The 19757-nt window shown below is 40.4% G+C and overlaps 1 protein-coding gene across 3 annotated transcripts; it reads right to left on the reverse strand.

Annotated features, from left to right (window-relative positions):
- Positions 1 to 1349: 1349 nt before the first annotated feature.
- Positions 1350 to 12467, reverse strand: sptssa (serine palmitoyltransferase, small subunit A). 3 transcript variants are annotated; one of them, XM_052020159.1, is made up of 3 exons: positions 12303 to 12467; positions 6932 to 7068; positions 1350 to 2045 (listed from the first exon to the last, which is right to left on the reverse strand). In XM_052020159.1, the coding sequence occupies exons 2-3, from the start codon at positions 7032 to 7034 to the stop codon at positions 1942 to 1944; spliced, it is 207 nt and encodes a 68-aa protein (XP_051876119.1). In that variant the 5' UTR covers positions 7035 to 7068; positions 12303 to 12467; the 3' UTR covers positions 1350 to 1941. The 3 variants fall into 3 exon arrangements, with proteins under 3 accessions (XP_051876119.1, XP_051876129.1, XP_051876138.1); XM_052020169.1 differs by lacking the exon at positions 12303 to 12467 and adding an exon at positions 12035 to 12266; XM_052020178.1 differs by lacking the exon at positions 12303 to 12467 and adding an exon at positions 11554 to 11574.
- Positions 12468 to 19757: the final 7290 nt, after the last annotated feature.

A 19757-nucleotide genomic window follows, 5' to 3' on the forward strand; every position in this document is an offset into this window, starting at 1 on the left:
TACAATTGGAATGATCAGATGACTAGATCTGCCAGGTTACCTTGCAGGCAGTGATTAATAATTACTACCAAGGACTCCTACAGAATTAGCTTCTAAAGAGTCTACAAAATAGATCAACAGATTAATCCCCGACCAAGAAAATTAATGCAGGGCAGGCACAGTAGTGTAGTGTAATGCTATGACAGCGCCAGCGACCTGGGTTCAATTCCAGCCACCGCCTGTAAAGGAGTTTGTACGTTCTTCCCGTGTCTGCATGGGTTTCCTCTGGGTGCTCCAGTTTCCTCCCACATTCCAAAGACATATGGGTTAGGAAGTTGTGGGCATGCTATGTTGGCACTTGTGGGCTGCCCCCAGAACACTCTACGCAAAATAGATGCTTTTCACTGTGTGTTTCGATGTACGTGACTAATAAAGATCTCATCTTAATGTTTAAAGCCTGGGTAAATTTCCTCCAAACAGCAAGATACTGCACCAACTATAGTGAATTCTACAGTATAAGGCACAAATCAACAATAAAGCCAGAGTAATGATCTGTAACTTTAGCTTCATATTCATCTTTGTTGATTACCAACTTCCTTTTGAACAGGTTCAAATTTAGTTTGTAGAATCTTTGGTAGAAAGTATTGTCCACATTGATTATCCACATCCATAGATGTCTGGTCATTCAAACAAATCTGGGAATTTTCAGGAAAGTTTCTATCTTTAAATGTCTGCATTCCAACTGATCAATCTCAGTAATTTACCTCATTGATTTACCCAGCTGTCGGCACCATAAGACCACTTCTCAGCACTGGAAGTAGGTCTTTCCAAGCTGATAAACAGGAAAGCAGAAAAGCACTGCATTTGGGAGTACATGGCACCTACTAAGACTAAAATATGCAGCATGGTATCAAACAAGTTCATTGGCAACAGTCTTGTGATCAACCCTAGGAACACACATTGCAAAACAGAAAAACAAAGGAATGCTCATCTTGCTATTGACTGCACTGGCATCAAAGGAACAAGCAGCATTGTTGCTCTACATGTTGCTGCTGATAAGCCTTTGGCAAACCTTCAACCCAAAAACTGGTTTGTTTATATGACAAACTCACATATGCAGTTAATATCTGTTTGCAAAATACATCATCCATGTCCTTTGGAAGTTAACAATAGCAGTGCTAGAAGAAAATTTGCAATGGGTTCTTTACTAGGAGTTAAAATAGCAAGTTGAGTCGTGTTGCACTCCATCTTACCCATGATGAATATTGTCACAAGCAGTAACACAAGAGACATACATTCTCACTTAAAGGCCAAGCAATACTAAGCACACTGGCCAACCTCAATACCAAATAAACCAAAACAAGGGAAAGTCATCATAGGAATTTTATATTTAATTTAGGACACCAAAAATATGACATCTATACAAGTCTTTACAGGTGGGCATTTTTAAATGGTATTAAAAAATGATACTTCAAAATATGCATCTCATGAAATTCCAACTAGGTGCCAAAAATTCAGAAAAGTTAAAAATTTAAGTTCTCATACCTTGGTATATTATCAAATGTGGCATTTTACCAAATATTTGATCATTAAGGTCCTAGATATAGTTGAATTACATATGGAACATTCTACAATAATGACATTTATATAAAGATACAATAATGCATTCACAGTGCAATATGCACACTGTAAAAAAAGGCAAGTACTGTTATCAGTAAATACAATAACTAGATTAACAAGGGCAGCTCGTTACGTTGAAAGAATGTATATTAAAACAATAAATACAAAACCATGAAATACACTCCATTCTATTTTGGTCTGCCACTCTGCAAGCTTCTAGTTTTGTAATCCATTCAAGTTGATCTTCAACAACATTCTTAGTGATAACCGAGGTGCAAACAGTTACTAGAGATCTTCCTTCTCCTTTGTGTACTTCTGGTCCTTGGTCCAGGCTTAAGGCAGTCATTGAACAATCTCAAAGTAGTGCAATATTGCCATAATGTGCTGAGGCATGAACACATAACCTGTGTACACAGCCATCCCAACAATAGATATCAATAGGGAGTCTAAGTAGTAATGTTAAGGAATAGATTTCAATAAAAGCATCACACATGACCAGAAATGGATATACAAACATTAAAGATGGTACTGGTCTCAAGTTCTTCTATATTGGCGTTTAGAAAGACAATTAAACATAACAGGAGTTTCTAACCAAATATTTTGATTGGTGAACAACACTTAACTAAGAGGCAGAACTCATACTACATGTTACAGTTCTTACCAAGAATATGTATACATCCAACAACCTGCAAAGAATTCAATTTCTCTGGTGAGAATTACTGAAGGGGAGGGTGGGGGATGAGAAGAATGCAAATATTTTGAACTTTTCCTTGCTCGAGTTCACATAGTCCTCAGTGGAATTCACTGTATATCAACAATATTAACTGTGATTAGCATTCTCCTATAAAACTCAAAAACACTTTTCTGCCATGCTTGGTTTCCAAGACTGAATCAAGCAGATGAACTAATCTGTATTTTAAAAACACTATCCAAACATTTTGGAAGTTGTTCAATTTGTGACTACATGTTTTAAAGTTTGGCGGGAGCATGGACAGAAGTATTAGAGGGAACTGTAGCATATTAGCTTGGTAATTAGCCTCTGCAGGTCAAAACAATGCTAAACAGCAGGCAAATGACAATCATTCAATGCCCTTCTGATGCTACCTTAGTGCAAATGGACCAAATTAGCATTTTATTTCTTCAAAGTATTGATTATCTTCAGCTGTAAACAACCCTGGGAACATGTTTGATCAGCGAATGATTGAAAAGGCTACATCAACAGCAAACTGAATTTTGAGTTGCAGTTTGATTTGGTTAGTTTCAAAGAGATACAGGATGATCCAAAGTTCATTTACAACTAATTTAAATGATATCACTGAGCAGATGCAAACTTCTTGGGCTCAACTACAATGAAGTACTAGGGGGAGAAACTACACCATTTCTTCAAACTCACCTCACATTATAAAATAAAAATATAGCAGAAAACTTAAAAGTTGGATGCAACCTGGCACTCATCAAATAAACCAGCTCATGAATCTCCTGTGGCATGTGAAAATGATGGAAAACAATCTCAAGTCAGCAAAACAATGCAAGAGCATCAGCCTCAAAATATTAACAATTCAAAGGGGACATCAGTAACATACATTTGTATAAAACTTCATGTACAATACTTAATATAATGAAATGACACCCTTTCCTTACTAAAGGATAAGTGACAATACCAGTTCTGCACTACTCTAATCATAAATAGTCAAAAAAAATTTTGCTTCTATACTAACTGCTCCTTCCCAAGGCATAGACTTTGTTGAGTAGAAAGTGACAGTCATGCTTGCCTGGAACACAAGCAAACTCGTACATGGAAGGAAAAAAATGAATGATTTACATTACACTACATTTGATGAGCGTTTGTCGGCTCTTGGACTGTACTCACTGGAGTACAGAAGGATGAGAGGGGACCTCGTCGCGACATTTAAAATGTTGACAGGTAAGGATAGAGTAGATGTGGCTAGGCTGTTTCCCTTGGTGGGCGAGTCCAGAACCAGAGGGCACAATCTTAGAATTAGAGGGTACAGTTTCAAGACAGAGATGAGGAGAAATTTCTTTACCCAGAGGGTGGTGAAATTGTGGAACTCCTTGCCACGCACAGCAGTGGAGGCCAGATCAGTGGGGGTGTTCAAGGAGGAGATAGACAGATATCTAAATAGTCAGGGTATCAAGGGGTATGGGGATAAGGCTGGAAAATGGGATTAGAATAGTTTTTTTTCCCCCACCCCATTTCTGTTTCCCTTTTCCTTGGAGCAGACTCGATGGGCCGAATGGCCTGCTTCTGCTCCCTTGTCTTGTGATCTTGTGATCACTACATGTCCCAAACCACATTCAAGCCATTAATTTTGAAGTGTAGTTACTGTTGTAGTACAAGATTGGCAGCAGTCAATACGTGCACTTCCCACAAAGAACTGTGCAACGATGACCAGATAATTTGTTTTTCATCTAACAGTTAGAAAGATAAACACTGGGGTCAGGACACCAAATACAGTGCTGTGGGGTGTATTACATCAACCTTAGCAACCAGGTGGAGCCTCGTTTTAATATCCCATCAGAAAAACATCATCCACAGCACACCCTCAGTCCAGCACTTGACTGCAAAACTAGATTTGTGTGATCCTTTGGGATGGGGCTCGAACTCACAAAATATGGCTGTCAGTCTACAACTCTGCAAGTTACTTCTTTCATGGCTAACTTTTAAAAGTATTACCTTTTCGGCATGGAATGCCAGTAGTCGGATTTATTGCTAGAAATGAATTTCATGTACAGAGGGATCTTGGGGTCCAAGTCCGTAGCTCCCTGAAAATGGCCATACAAGTTGATAGGGTGGTAAAGGAGGCATATGACATGCTTGCCTTTATTAGTCGAGGTATTGAGTTCAAGAGTCAGGAAATTACGTTGCAAGTTTATAAAATTCTGAGCATATGGAGTATTGAATTCAATTCTGGTCACCCCATTATATGAAGGATGTGGAGGCTTTGGACAGGGTGTAGAAGAGGTTTACCAGGATGCTGGATTAGAGGGCATCTTCTGTGAGAAGTTGGACAAATTTGGGTTGTTTTCTCAGGAGAGGCAGAGGCTGAGGGGAGACCTGATAGAAGGTTAAGATTATGAAGGGCATAGAGTAGCTAGCCAGTATCTTTCTCCCAAGGTCGAAATGTCTAATACTAGAGGACATGCGTTTAAGGTGAGAGGGGGCAAGTTCAAAGCAGATGTAAGGGGCAAGTTTTGTTTTAAACACAGTGGTGGGTGACTGGAATGCACTGCCAGGGATGGGAGTGAAGAGAAATACGATAGAGGTGTTTAAGAGGCTCTTAAATAGGCACATGAACATGCAGAAATTGGAGGGACATGACGTGTACGCAGAAGGGACTAGTTTAGTTAGGCTTTTAATTACTAGTTTAATTAGTCTGGCACAACATCGTGGGCCGTAGGGCCTACTCCTGTGCTGTACTGTTCTATGAATGGTTTCCTCAACCATTTCAAAGGCAATTAAATGTCTGGCACCACACCTCGACCAGACTGGGCAAGGAAAACAGATTTCCCTTCCTAGAAACTATTAGTGAACCAAATGAGTTCACAGACATCTTATTTTAAAAAGTCTGAAATTATTCAATATATTGCCCTTACCTTCTCATTCTCTCTTCAACTCCATTCCACCCAGTGCTGCATTTACTCTTCTGAAGACTAGTACAGTTCAACAATTATCAGCGTTTTATATCCAGTTGGATAAATTCCTGTTTCAGCTTAACAAAGAGCCACATTATTGCTGATTATTCTTTGTTGTAGACAATATCATGGACTTTATCTGAAAGTGCAGCTGCGATTGCATAACACTTTTTAATATTACCTAAAATGGAGTTTGTTTGTGATGGTTACTTGTAATGCATTATTGTGGTTCATATAAAAATAATCTCTTTAAAGGCGTCCTATTACCAAATTGTCTTTTTTTAAACTGGTGCGTGTTCTGATTTAACATAGCTAAAACCAACACACTGACCCTTTTTATATCTAAATATTCATACATACCTTGGAAACTAGAGGAGGAAAAAAACAACCCAAAATTTACTATTGCACAATGTTACTTAAATAAGTGTGTAATGGACTTTATCAACAGTAACTAGTCTGACTGTTATTAGCATATCACCCTCATTAAAATTTGAAAAATACTGCCAGAAACTTAAACATTTTGTACTCAAATCTTCATTCTGTCTCTTTTGTAAGCAGTCAGTATACGGAACAAGAAGTGGGCTCCAAGTTGATTGGCAAAACCTTCAGTAGCACAGGATCCCACCAACTGGCATTCCTGACCAATTGTAATATTTAGTTAAGCCCTGTCACAAAGCCTGAATGGCCTGCCAAAGCTGACAGTGCTGGAACACTTGACTGTCTCCAACATTCAAATATTCAAAACCATTATTAAAATTAAACACATTAAAACAAAAGCACCGGAAGTACAAAGTAAATTAGTATTTCATCTCTTCCTTTCAAGAGAATGAGCTCACTGTTGTGCCAGGCACAAGAATAGTGGGCAGACTTCAATGCAAGTGCAAATTTGCGGATGTTTGTGCTCCACCACAAAACTTCAGGAAGAATCCAACAGCAGATGCAGAGGGAAATTTCCAGCAAACAACTGTGTGGGAATTTGAACTTCAGCTTCCGCTTCCATGGGACTCTCAAAGTTACACAGCATAAAAAGCATGAAACTATTTCCTCTTTAGCAGAAACTTCAGGCTGATATTACTGGTTATAGCATTTTCAGAGGATTTAAGGAATAAAAGATAAAAAGGATCAGTGTGTCGGTTTTAGCTATGTTAAATTGGAACACGCACCAGTTTAAAAAAAAGACAATTTGGTAATAGGACGCCTTTAAAGAGATTATTTTTATATGAACCACAATAATGCATTAATCACAATAATCACAAACTCCATTTTAGGTAATATTAAAAAATGTTATGCAATCGCAGCTGCACTTTCAGATAAAGTCCATGATATTGTCTACAACAAAGAATAATCAGCAATAATGTGGCTCTTTGTTAAGCTGAAACAGGACGTTATCCAACTGGATACTAAATGCACCAAACTCTCCTTACATTGGTGTGATATTGAGTGAGCAACTTTTATTTAGATCAGGGTTGATGACTTTAAATGCTACTACTGTAATTTTTGCTCTTTAGTCCACTGAAAGCAAAAAAGCCTTGGATTTTCAAGGACATGCACATTTATTGTTGACAAAGCATTTTGTACAATTTGCTTCCTGTTTCTAAACCTTACAAATTGTCACTTAGTAGAATTCTCATGTATTGGTTGACTGAAACACAATGACAAACACATTTTAGAAGGATACTGAATATGGTCCTTTCCCATGGCTCGAGCATATATAGTGCTGTAACCAACAGGTACTGGTAGTAAAGCCAAGACATTTGTTTCCACGCTGTCCCCAGTGCCATGGTCACTGCCTTGGATTCCTCCAAAGATTGCAAGCTAGAGAGAAGATATACACATTAATTACTAGGACTCCATTTACTGTGCCAACTACTTCCTGGAACTACACCATTTCAATCCAAAATAATGCAATTTTTGTGCAAAGCCAAACAACAAAAAAGGAATTTAATCACACTATTGCAGCAAGCCAATTTTGGTTAAAATACAGGAGATTCAAATGACACCATCAGATATTGAAATTGTAAAATCCCACCAGAAATGTTCATTCCAAAATAGAAATGTTGCCTCTTTGTATACCACAAAAACAAATGTGCATCTAAAAACATGTCCCAAAGACATTTGCACATGGTTTAAATCATCACAGGCTGCGAATCAAATCTTCAGCCTACTGGGAGAAAGTGGAGTGGCTTGACATTGTTTTTCCAGACAGTTTATACAAAATGACAGTGTGTTCAATTTATCCGAGTTCTGACCTTTACAAGCAAAGCTGTCATACAACAACAGTCATGCAACAGAGAAATAAGCCCTTCTGCCCTCCACATCTATGCCAAGTACCTATCAATACTAATCCCATTCACCAGCACTTGTGCCATAGCCTGTCAAGCCTTGGCACTTCAAGAACTAGTCCAGGAGCTGCTTAAATGTTATGAGAGTATCTGCCTCCAGATTGTGTTTCAGATTGCAATCATCCACTGAGTAAAAAATACTTCCTCGGATCCCCTCTAAACCTTTACCCCTGCCTCAAACCTATTTGGTTTTAGATACCACTGCCATGGGGAGAAAAAAGCTATATACTATCCACCCCATCTACACCTCATAATTTTGTATTCTTCTATCACATTCTCCAGCTCCAGGAAAACAAAGCCAGCCTATGCAGTCTCTCTTCATAACTGAAACATTCCATCCGAGGCAACATCTTGGCAAATCCCAGCACCATCTTCGTTGCAATCAAGTCTTTCTTTTAGTGAGGCAACCAGAACTGCAAACAACATTCAAGCACTGTCTTAATCAATGTTTTATGAAGTTGTACCAAGATCTCTCTGCTCTGGTACTCCATGCACCAGCTAATGAAGGCAAGTATCCCCTGTGCCTTCTTCACTACCTCCTATCTACCCATGCTGCCACCTTAACAAATCTTTGGACATGAAAATCATTGCTCCTCAAAACTCCCTCAGGCCCTATTATTCATGGTGCATGTCCTATCCTTATTGGATCCCCACCCCAAAAATGCATCACTTCACACTTAATAGGATCAAATTCCATCTGCCACTGCCCATCTTACCAGCTGATCAGTAATATTCTGTAGCCTGAGTACCCTGCTCACCATCAACAATACCACTACTTTTCATTAGTTCACCCAATCAAAGTCTGCATTCATTATGTTTACATGCAGTGTTTGTAAGCATCAGCTAACACTATTATAGGTGCTAATGCTTCAAGTATTACCTACATCCTGCATTTAGTGGAAGAGGGTATTATCGCCATTACATCTTAGCAGGTAAGGTAGGGGAAGGATTAAGAAAAAGCCCAATCATCATAGTTTGGCAACAATAAAAGTGGTTCCTAACTGAAGGATGAGTGTAGAAAAAGAACAGGACTGCAGTAAATGAAGACATGCATCAGTCAAACACCAAAAACCAAAGCTGTGCATTTGCTCCTGATTATGAAGTCACGTTTCTATCTGTAGATTTTAAACAGACCTCTCATTAGTTACACTCACTTTGCATACCTGTAGCAGAAGTGGTTTGATTTTAGCCTGTGTGCCTACATTACTGAACAGCACAAAGATTAGTAGAGGCTTACAGACTGACTGAAATAAGAGATTCCAGATTTGGTGCTGTTTTTTTTAGTACAAAGTCCTATTTACATCCATTTAATCCTATTCTCCTTCTTCAACTTTGTTCTTAACAAGTCATATTATACCCTTGAAATACATGCACCTCCAATGCATCTTTGAAATATGTAGCATCTTGCACTTAGTCACATTGAACTTAATTTACCATAGATTAGTCCAATTATTAAAACAATTCAGTTTCCTAACTGCTCAACAAGGAGCCAATATCCAGAGATGGGATTCCCTGGTCTGGCCCACAAATGGTTCCAGACCAACTAAAGTGGTTCACCATTAACTGCCTCTTCAGTTCAGGGTCAATTAGGGACAGGCAACAAATGCTGGTATTGCCTGTGAACTCATCTACACACCATGAACAAATTAATGTTAAATTATTAGCTTTACATGTGAAATTTGTTAACCATTTGTTAACTACTACTGGGCACAGAGTAAGTGTAAATATCTGGAGATGTCACAGATCACCTATGATCTCAATGACAAGCTTGAGGGGTGAAATGATTTATTAATGTTCCTAGATTTCAAGAAAACTTCCACATGGGAGAAAGGAATACTGTTCAAAGACAGCACACAAGTCAATAAAATGAAGGAAAAATGTCAGGCTGACTGACAAAGGCACATTCATACCACAGCAGAGAACCACCTTGCTTACAGAAAGTACAGAAGTGATCTGAAACAGGGAATAAGAGGGCTACAGGGACTAAAAATTAATGCTGACATAAAAATAAACAAAGTGAGAGAGTAGTCAAAGAGTAATGAGGCAAAAATTTCTAGCACGTAGAGAGCAAAGTTGAGGTATAAATACACCTTGCATGTGTCTTCACTAGAGAAAGATACTGCTGATACAGTAAACAGCAAAACAAATATTTAAAAGATTGCCCATATTCAAAGTGGGTGGGGAAACAAAATACCTAGTCTGAGTGGGATGCATCCTAGGTAAATGCTAGAACAATCTTTGAATCCTATTTTGATGTGGGGTGGAACAAGACGACAGGAAGATTTCAGGTGTAATCCTTTTAAGAAAAATACAGGCCAGTCAGTCCAACTGATGTGATGGGGAATTGTGTGGCAGATAAAAGTTAACATAGAGAAGTGTAGCGTGATACATTTTGGTCAGAAGCTAAATTAAGCAGTACAGCTTTAATAGGGGTGCAAAAACAGATGGGGATACAAGCTCAAAATATCTTTGAAGAAGGCAGGAAATGTTGGGAAGGCTATTAAAGAGAAAGGTTATCCTTAAGAGGTGCAGAGTATAAAAGCTAAATCTTTATGAGATAGTAGTTAGACCAGAATCGACCAAAACACCTCAGCTGAGTGTCATACTTTAGTAAAGGTTTCAAGGCCTAGGATAAAGTGCAGAAGAAATTTACTTGAATGACAACAGGGACTTTGTTTATGTAGAACAACTGGAGAAGCTAGATTGTTTGCTTAATCTAAGATTAAAGAGCATGTAGAAACTATTTCCTGTGGCAGAAGTGTCAGTAGTCATCAGTAACCAGAGGGCAAGATTTAAATAAATGACAAAAAACAGAAATAATGCAAGAATTTTTCTTTTAAAATCAAAAAAATTTCCAATTCTGAACTGAAATTCACTCCAAAAATAATGCAAGGGATTATATAGAAATTTTCAAAAAGGGACTAAGTACACTGTTAAAAAGTTTGCAGAACAATGCAATCAATGAGACAGATATTCCGAAGAGCTGGCCAAAAGGCCTCTTTTTATACTATATCATTCTCTGTTTACATTATCCCTGGAAGTTCAGATTTTGCATTGCAAGATCAAATATTTACAAAAAAAACTTTAAAAACTACAACAGTTTGTTTGAAAGTGACATTCGATAACACTGAGATACCTTGCAGTTAGTGAGCATTATCCAGTTATGTCAAAATCCTATTGTTTTTAAAAAGGTTCCCACCCAAGAGAACTCTATTAGTAACCTTCCATTCTTCCCAGCTGGTTACTCTTGTTTTGTCAGATTATGGACTCACGCAATTGTTTCCATGATTTGTTAGCATTCATGTGTATTGAATACCAATGTGCAAAATTAGCTGTACTTCAGAGTTATGCACATCTAAAATTTAACTGCCTACATTTGATATTTATAAAGTTCATAATCAATAATTTACAATCAAGGTTAAAAGTTGGTGTGTATAACTAACTCGCATCTCCAGTTGACAATAAAATGGATCATTCTCTTTGCTTGGAAGTGTATTTAGTCTGTATGTTTTATGCCCACTTTACTGTCTACCCATGCAGCATATTTTCACTCCTGATCAATTTAGATGCCTCTTCCAAATACTGAAGCCTAAAGCTGGTGGCCATGTCCACTACCTTTGTCTCAGCATTACAACAGCTACAAGCTTAAGATGTTCAATAAGTTCTTCAAAACACTTGGATATTTTAACCACACCTTTAAAAGCATCCATTAGTCAAAAGATGCAAAATAACATTCTAAGCAATGATATTGAAATAGCCTTTAGCTCCCTTCCTCACTATCCAGGGACAGATAAATTATGTTACTTGGGTCTGCTGAGTACTGAAAATGTAACATTGGTCATCCATGTTAATGCCACTTCTCTTCCTTCATAACTTATTTTGATACAGATACCAATTATTTGTGACCCACAATTACTTGATTCTATAAAGTGACATCAGATTCCCATGTACTACTTACAATAATCTCTCTGGTGTTTACTTCAGTTGTACAGTATTCTAACAAACACAAAATTATTCTTTACATTTACACAGTCGGGCTCACATCTTTACGGGGACACGTTATTTCTGATGTTAAATATAAATTACTGGGCGGGGGGGGGGGGGGAAAGAGGAAAACAAAGCACTGCCTCAGAAGGCAGGAACCAGTCATTCAGTCCATAAAATTAATACAAGGCCAGTGGGCCAACCCTGTCAATCTCATTCCCCAGTTCTCAAACACCAATCCAATTTCAAGTTTAAAGACTACTGTCAGAAACAAACACTGCCTCCCAGTTAGACGGCGAGAAAGCCTGTCGCCCTTGGGTCCTCGGAGATCCGTGAACTTCCTACAAGACCCACATAAACGAGTTGAGGTTCAGAGGCGCGACCGACCATGTTGCTGCCCTGAATGACGGGCGGTGCCACAGAGACTGACGGAGATGGAGCGAGTTAACACAAACCTCCTCCCCTCCTTCACCAACTGCGGCGACGGGCTGGGCAGGAAGCCGAGCCTGAAGGGACGGGGCGTCTGTCAGAGGCCGGGGGGGCGGGGGAGGGGGTGCGTCCTGGCGAGCTCATCCGCCGGCGCGCCACCGACGCCCAGGGCCCGAAGCTCCCCAAACCCAGCGCCCGCCTTCCACCGACCGAGGCCCCCACCAACCACCACCACCAGCACCAGCAGCCTATGCTGCTGCCTGGCTGACAGGCCCAGAGCTGCGCCGACATTACCTGCGCCACTGCTCTTCCCACTTAGATGGCGCCGCACAGCTGCGGCGACCTGAGCCGAGATACGCCGCCTTCCGCCCGACCTGGTTTCCGCCCGCTGCGCCCTCTACGGCCAGATGGCGAAACCCCAGTGACGGCGCCCAAAAAAAATCACCTGCTGCAGCGGGACCTGAGAGTGGTGAAGTGATTCACAGCTGGCTGCTTCATTAGTAATGAGATCGGGTGGGACAGGTGACTGAGGTGGGGGAGCACTTTGTGACCAGTGGCAGTCACAAATGGTGTCACACATTAGTAACGGAAAGGGACAGAACTTGTCCACAGGTTCAAGTTGTAAATTGGGGCAAGGCGAATGTTGATGGTATGAGACAGGAGCTTGCAGAGGTTGATTGGGTTAGGTTGCTTGTGGGCAAAAGGACCACAGGCAAGTGGGAGGATTTTAAAGGTGAGATAGTGAGCGCGCAAGGGCATTTTCCTGTTAAGATGAAGGGCAAGGCTGGTAGGACCAGGGAACCCTGGGTGACGAGGGATATTGAGGTCCTGGCCAGGAAAAAGGAGGAATGAGTCAGGTACAGGCAGCTGGGATCAAGGGAATCTCTGGAGGAATATAAGGGATGCAGGAGTGTACTCAAGAAGGAAATCAGGAGGGCAAAAAGAGGGCATGAGATGACTTTGGCAGAAGAAGATTAAGGAAAACCCAAAGAGATTTTATAAGTATATTAAGGGGAAAAGAGTAACTACAGAGAAAATAGGTCCCCTCAAAAACCAAAGGGGACACGTTTGTGTGGAGCCACAGGAGATGGGCAAGGTCCTTAATGACTATTTCTCCTCTGTTTTTACCATGGAGAAAGACATGAAGACTTCAGAACTAAGAAAAGTAAATGAGGAGGTCTTAGAGATAGTCGGCATTACAGTAGAGGAGGTGCTGGATGTCTTAAAAGATATGAAGTTAGTCAGATCTCCAGGGCCTGACCAGGTATATCCAAGAACACTGTGGGAGGCTAGAGAAGAAATTGCGGGAGCCCTGGCTGAGGTATTTGCAGTTAGCCACGGATGAGGTGCCGGTAGACTGGAGAGTAGCAAACGTTGAGCCTTTATTTAAGAAGGGTGCAAAGGAAAACCTGGGAACTATAGACCAGTAAGTCGATTATCTGTGATACGTAAGTTTCTGGAGAGGATTCTGAGAGATAGGATATACTTGCATCTGGAAAGACAGGGGTTGATGAGGGGTAGTCAGCATGACTTTGTGCGTGGGAGATCATATCTTACAAACTTGATTGAGTTTTTTGATGAGGTGACCAAGAAAGTTGATGAGGGCAAGCTGGTAGATGTGGTTTATATGGACTTCAGTAAGGCCTTTGATAAGGTTCCATATGGTAGGGTGCTCTAGAAGGTTAGATTGCATGGAATCCAGGGAGAGCTGGCTAATTGGATACGCAATTGGCTTGATGATGGAAAGCGGAGGGTGATGGTGGAAGGTTGTTTCTCGGACTGGAGGCCCATGACTAGTGGTGTGCCTCAGGGGTCAGTGCTGGGCCCATTGTTGTTTGTTATCTATATCAACAATTTGGATAAGAATGTACAATGCATCAGAATCAGATTTATTATCACTGACATATGTCGTGAAATTTGTGGTTTTGTGGCAGCAGTACAGTGCAAGACATAAAGACAAAAATTACTAAGTTACAAAAATAAATAAATAGTGCAAAAGAGGAATAATGAGGTAGTGTTCATGGATTCATGGACTGTTCAGAAAAACGATAGCTGAAACATTGAATGTGGGTCTTCAGGCTCCTGTACCTCCTCCCTGATGGTAGTAACGTGAAGAGGGCATGTCCTGGGTGGTGAGGGTCCTTAATGATGGATGCCGCCTTCTTGAGGCACCGCCTCTTGAAGATGTCCTCGATAGCAGGGAGGGTTGTGCCTGTGATGGAGCTAGCTGAGTCTACAACCCTCTGCAGCCTCTTTCAATCCTGCATGTTGGAGCCTCCATACCAGGTGGTGATGCAACCAGTCAGAATGCTCTCCACTGTACATGTGTAGAAATTTGCAAGAATCTTTGGCGATATACCAAATCTCCTGAAACTACTCACAAGGTAGAGCCGCTGGCGTGCCTTCTTTGTGATTGCATCAATGTTTTGGGCCTGGAATAGATCCTCTGAGATGTTGATGCCCAGGAACTTGAAGCTGCTTGCCCTTTCCACCGCTGACCCCTCAATGAGAACTGGTTTGTGTTCTCCTAACTTCCCCTCCCTGAAGTCCACAATCAATTCGTTGGTCTTGCTGACGTTGAGTGCGAGGTTGTTCTTGCAACATCACTCAACCAACCGATCTGTCTCATTCCTGTATGCCTCCTCATCACCATCTGAGATTCTGCCAATCCGATACCTGGTAGGTGAACAGAACCTTGGAGTACAAGTACATGGCTCACTGAAAGTGGACTCACAAGTAGACAGGGTGAAGAAGGCTTTTGGCACGCTGGCCTTCATAAGTCAGGGCAATGAGTATAAAAGTTGGGAGGTCATGGTGCAGTTATACAGGACACTGGTCAGGCTGTACTTGGAGTACTGTGTTCAGTTTTGTTCGCCCTGCTATAGGAACGATGTTATTAAACTAGAAAGAGTGCAGAAAAGATTTACAAGGCTGCTGCCAGGACTTGAGGGACTGAGTTATAGGGAGACATTGGACAGGCTAGTACTTCATTCCTTAGAGTGTAGGAGACTGAGTGGCAATCTTACAGAGGTGTATAAAATCATGAGGGGCATAGATAAGGTGAATGCACTCAGTCTTTTTCCCCAGAGTTGGGGAATCAGGAACTAGAGGGCATAGGTTTAAGGTGAAAGATTTAAGAGGAACTTAAGGGGCAATGTTTATTACACAAAGGGTGATATCTCTGGAATGAGCTGCCAGAGGAAGTGGTTGAGGCAGGTACAATAACAACTCTTAAAAGACAGTTGGACAGGTACATGGATTGGTAAGGTTTGTAAGGTTATGGGCCAACCGCTGGCAAATGGGAATAGCTTGGATGGAGTATCTTTGTCAGCATGGACCAGTTGGGCCGAAGGGCATATTTCCATGCTGTATAACTCTATGACTCCATAGCTATGAGATGGGTAGGAGGTTAAAGGAAAGTCAGAGCTATTGAGAGAGTGCGAGTGTAAAATATGCACGGCCTGATTTGTTAATAGTGTATTCTATTTACCTAAAAAATATAGTTTATTCATTGCATATGCAGCAATACATTCGGGATATGTCATTATCTTCACTCACTGTGCCAAGCAATTCAATACATTCACTTACAAAGTGTCAAAGTCACTAATGTTTCATCCCCAAATATTCCACCAGTGAAACGTTTGAGAGGCTGTTGCACAGGGCCCAGCCCTTCAGTGTCCAGCAGGACACTACCTACACTCTGGTCTTTCCCAAAGAGCCCATGGAATATTGCCCGTTAGTGGCACTCACTTGCAGACATCTCCTTACGCTGAAAGTCCAACAGGTTTTAGGCAGACCAAAGTGTGTCTTTAACCTAGTTAATGAGTTTCTTATTCGCATATGTATTTAAATTTACACACTGCTCCACCAGTTGTGATTGTGATCCCACATTTTATCACAACCCTTTTGTTCTCTGGAGTGCCATTGTCCTTAATCAAGACAAGTCTTGTATATTTCAAATTTGCTCAGAGTGCTCTAATGGGGTGATCAGGGAAAGCTCAATTTATTTCATTCAGTATTCTCTATGATTGTCGTTATAGGAATATGTCAAAAGATTAACTTTAATGGCAAGATCTGAAGTGAAGGCAGGTCTCAGAAAGGGCTGAGTTTAGAAGATGAATTTGCAAATATCAGAATTATTGTTGTGATGCAGTTACTGGAAATCTGAAATAAAAACAGAAAATGTTGAAAACACTCAACAAGTCAGGCAGCAACTATGGAAAGAACTATGGAAACATTTCAAGTCAAAAAAACCTTGAATATTGTCATGTCTATTGTCATCTCTCAAAAGACTTGAGAGACAATTTATAACATTAGAGGAGACCAGTCTGCCTATCACCCCAATATAAAAGGAGATCTCACCAGTCTTATCCCACTTCTAAGCTTGAGGTGTTTCATCCTTCAGGTCAGAGCTCTTCGAATATACTTCATTTACTCTCTAACTGTGGTATGGGAGTTTCTGCCTATATCACCCTTAAGGCAGTGAAATCCAAATCCCTACCGTCCTCTGAATGAAAAATAAATCTCTAATCCTTCAACCAATGCCATGCCTTCTAGTTTTTGGCCCCTCTGCTAAAGGAAATAGGTCCTTCTTATTTGTTCCATCTAGGTTCCTCATCATTTTATATCCCTTTATTATTATCTCCCCTCAGCTTCCTCTGTTCTAAGAAAACAACCCTAACATAACTTGCAGGTTGAGTCGGTAATAAGGAAGGCTAATGCAATGTTAGCATTCCTTTCAAGAGGACTAGAATATAAAAGCAAGGATGTAATGCTGAGGCTTTATAAGGTGTTGGTCAGACCACATTTGGAGTATTGTGGGCAGTTTTGGGCCCCCTATCTAAGGAAGGATGTGCTGGCATTGGAGAGGGTCCAGAGGAGGTTTATGAGAATAATCCTGGGTATGAAAGGGTTAATGTATGAGGAGCATTTGATGACTCTGGGCCTGTACTTGCTGGAGTTTAGAAGGATGAGGGGGGATCTCATTGAAACCTACCAAACACTGAAAGGCCCGGATACAGTGGAGGTGAAGAGGATGTTTCCAGTAGTGGGAGAGCCTAGGACCAGAGGGCACAGCCTCAGAATAGAAGGACGTCCCTTTAGAACAGAGATGAAGAGGCATTTCTTTCACCAGAGGGTGGTGAATCTGTGGAATTCATTGTCACAGACGGCTGTGGAGGCCAAGTCATTGGGCTTATTTAAAGCAGAGGTTGATAGGTTCTTGATTAGTCAGGGCGTCAAAGGTTACAGGGAGAAAGCAAAGGAATGGGGCTGAGAGGGAAAAACAAATCAGTCATGATTGAATGGCCTAATTCTGATCCTATGTATTCTGGTCTTATAGCTATTATTTCCTATTAGCTTAAATTTTGTAGTCCTAGTGTCGTCTTTGTAAATTTCCTCTGCATTCATCTCTGGTGTATTCACTCCTTTCCTGTAATGTCATGACTAGGACAAAAGCAGTACACTGGCTGTGTTATATACAGTTCTGGTATCTTCCTACTGTTATATTCTTTGCCTCTGCTAATAGAGGGAATCTCCCCATCAGACTTTTTAAACCACGATATTGACCTGTCCTGCTACTTTTAAGGATCTGTGGACACATGTTCCAAGTTTGCTTTATTCCTCCACACAACTCCATATCCTTCCACATTGCACATTCTGTGCCTCCTTGCACCTCCACCTCATTAAATTCTATTTGCCACTTTTTCAGCTCAACTGATATTTATGTGCTAAAGTTGCAACCATGAGAGCAGCCAACTGACATGTAACAGAGGTAAGAGGTAACAGCCTTAAAGTGACAATTATCCTTTTTTCAACCAATAATATACAATACCTCTCTTTTTAACATAAAAGAAAGAAACACTTGCACACTTTTACATATATGCATTCACATATTTAGAGATTCAGCCACACCCCAGGTGTTCTCACTCTCTAGTAACCTTCTCACCACTGCCAACGTGACCGATGTCTCTCTGGCATCCACTCTGGATTCACCACGATCTCTTGGATTCACTATCACTACTTCATCTACAGCTTCATAATGTTCTTCTGACCTTTTCTTCTGGCACATCTTGTGTCTTATGACTGGGTTTGCCATCAATTTTTGCATCCTGAGGATCATATGCAAGTAGTTTAAACAGCAGTTCATCACCATCTCAGCCACGATTTACCCTGTTGGTAGATTGATGTATTGTCCTAAACATCAATGGAAAGATTGCAATTCTGTACTGTATGGAGTCACCCAACCTGTTGTCAATGGACAGTTTCTTTGGAGCCTGCTTCACAATCCACATTGTCTGTTCTGCTTCACCATTCAAGGCAGGGAATATGGATATGTGTTTGTCAAATTTCCAGAACAGAAATGTGGCCTATCGTATACTATTTTTTTCTGATAATCTATTGATGGTAAAGACTGACCATAATTCATCAATGTTTCTGTCAGCCTTGTTGCGTATAGGTTTGGTGGAGAGGGATTTAATTGTATTCCACTTTGAAAGCATGGTCAGTTTCTATGTTTTTGTAGCAAAGCAGATATTTCCCGGGCTTAGCGAGTTGTCCTGGATTTTGGCAGAACTGAGGTGGATGGCCTACGTTTTTCTGGCGTTATGATAAAATTGTTGGACATGAGAGTGCCTTAGATTTGTCTTCATTTTGCAGAAGAAATTTCCATTTTGGCAAAGCTACAGATGAGCAGAACTAAAAATACAATAAAAAAATTGGATTTTCAGATCCCCTAGAAAATCTTTTCCATGTTAGTACCAATCTCCTGTTATTGCAAATGCAGAGTATTCAGGTAAAGCAAGACAATAAAACAATATAAGAATTTGACTTTAATGCAGATTTGTAATTTAATCCTTCTTTAAAGTGACACATTACCTATTTTTCTATATAGTTTGATTTGTAGGTCATTGTTGCAAAATTGTAAAACAATTTAAGAAATGGGAAGTGAAACTGGTCAGCAGATGAGGGGCTTTCTGTAGTAGAAATGGAGAAATTTGGAGATGTAAAAGTGAGACTTTACAGTGTGTGGTTTAATAGAGCATAAGCAGCTTCCATTATAAATGTGGACAAATTTATACTGGGGGGAAAAAACCAAATGTGCCAAAAGCATAACAGAAAATCAGATTCTGAAGACAGGAAATGTGCTATTGTAATGCAATTATTATATGTGAGTTCATAGTTAGTAATGCAGTTCTATTCTTCAGCCATCATATGGTTCTGCTTATTTCTTTTTAGTTCCTCAAGCTCAGTGTCAGTCATTTTATATCCTGTGCTTTAGTGGTTTAGAACATAGAACAGTACTGCACAGGAACAGGCCCTTTGGCCCATGATGTCTGCAGCAACTATGATGCCAATTTAAACTAATCCCATCTGTCTGCACATGGTCTGCATCCCTCTATCCCTGCCTATTCATGTGCCTGTGCAAATGCCTCTTAAACATTGCTATTACAGCGCATTGCAGGCACTTACCACCCTCTGTGTAAAAAAAAAACTCACCTTGCAAATTTAAAACTAATTTTTTGAAAATAATTTGAACTTTAGTTCCCTTGCTTATTTCTATCTCTGACAGCTGTTCAGTCCTCATCCTCCACCTTTTCTGACTATCCATCTTCAATTAACTGACATCGTAACAGGCACATAATTAACCACTCCTGCTTGCTCCCTCAGCTATTTTCACATGACCACTCTTGCTTAGAAGCCCATTCCTGCTTCTCTGCTGCACCTTTCTGCCCATCCATTGTGAGGTGC

This window comes from Pristis pectinata, chromosome 1 (assembly GCF_009764475.1).
Source record: "Pristis pectinata isolate sPriPec2 chromosome 1, sPriPec2.1.pri, whole genome shotgun sequence".
Classification (NCBI taxonomy): domain Eukaryota; kingdom Metazoa; phylum Chordata; class Chondrichthyes; order Rhinopristiformes; family Pristidae; genus Pristis; species Pristis pectinata.

What these genes read in the sequence shown, in the direction of transcription:
- sptssa (XM_052020159.1), bottom strand. Translation starts at nt 7,034, where the DNA reads ATGGCACTGGGGACAGCGTGGAAACAAATGTCTTGGCTTTACTACCAG. An exon ending in ATGGGAAAGGACCATATTCA is followed by an intron (nt 2,046 to 6,931) that starts GTATCCTTCTAA and finishes ATTACTACTTAG; the next exon opens with ACTCCCTATTGATATCTATT.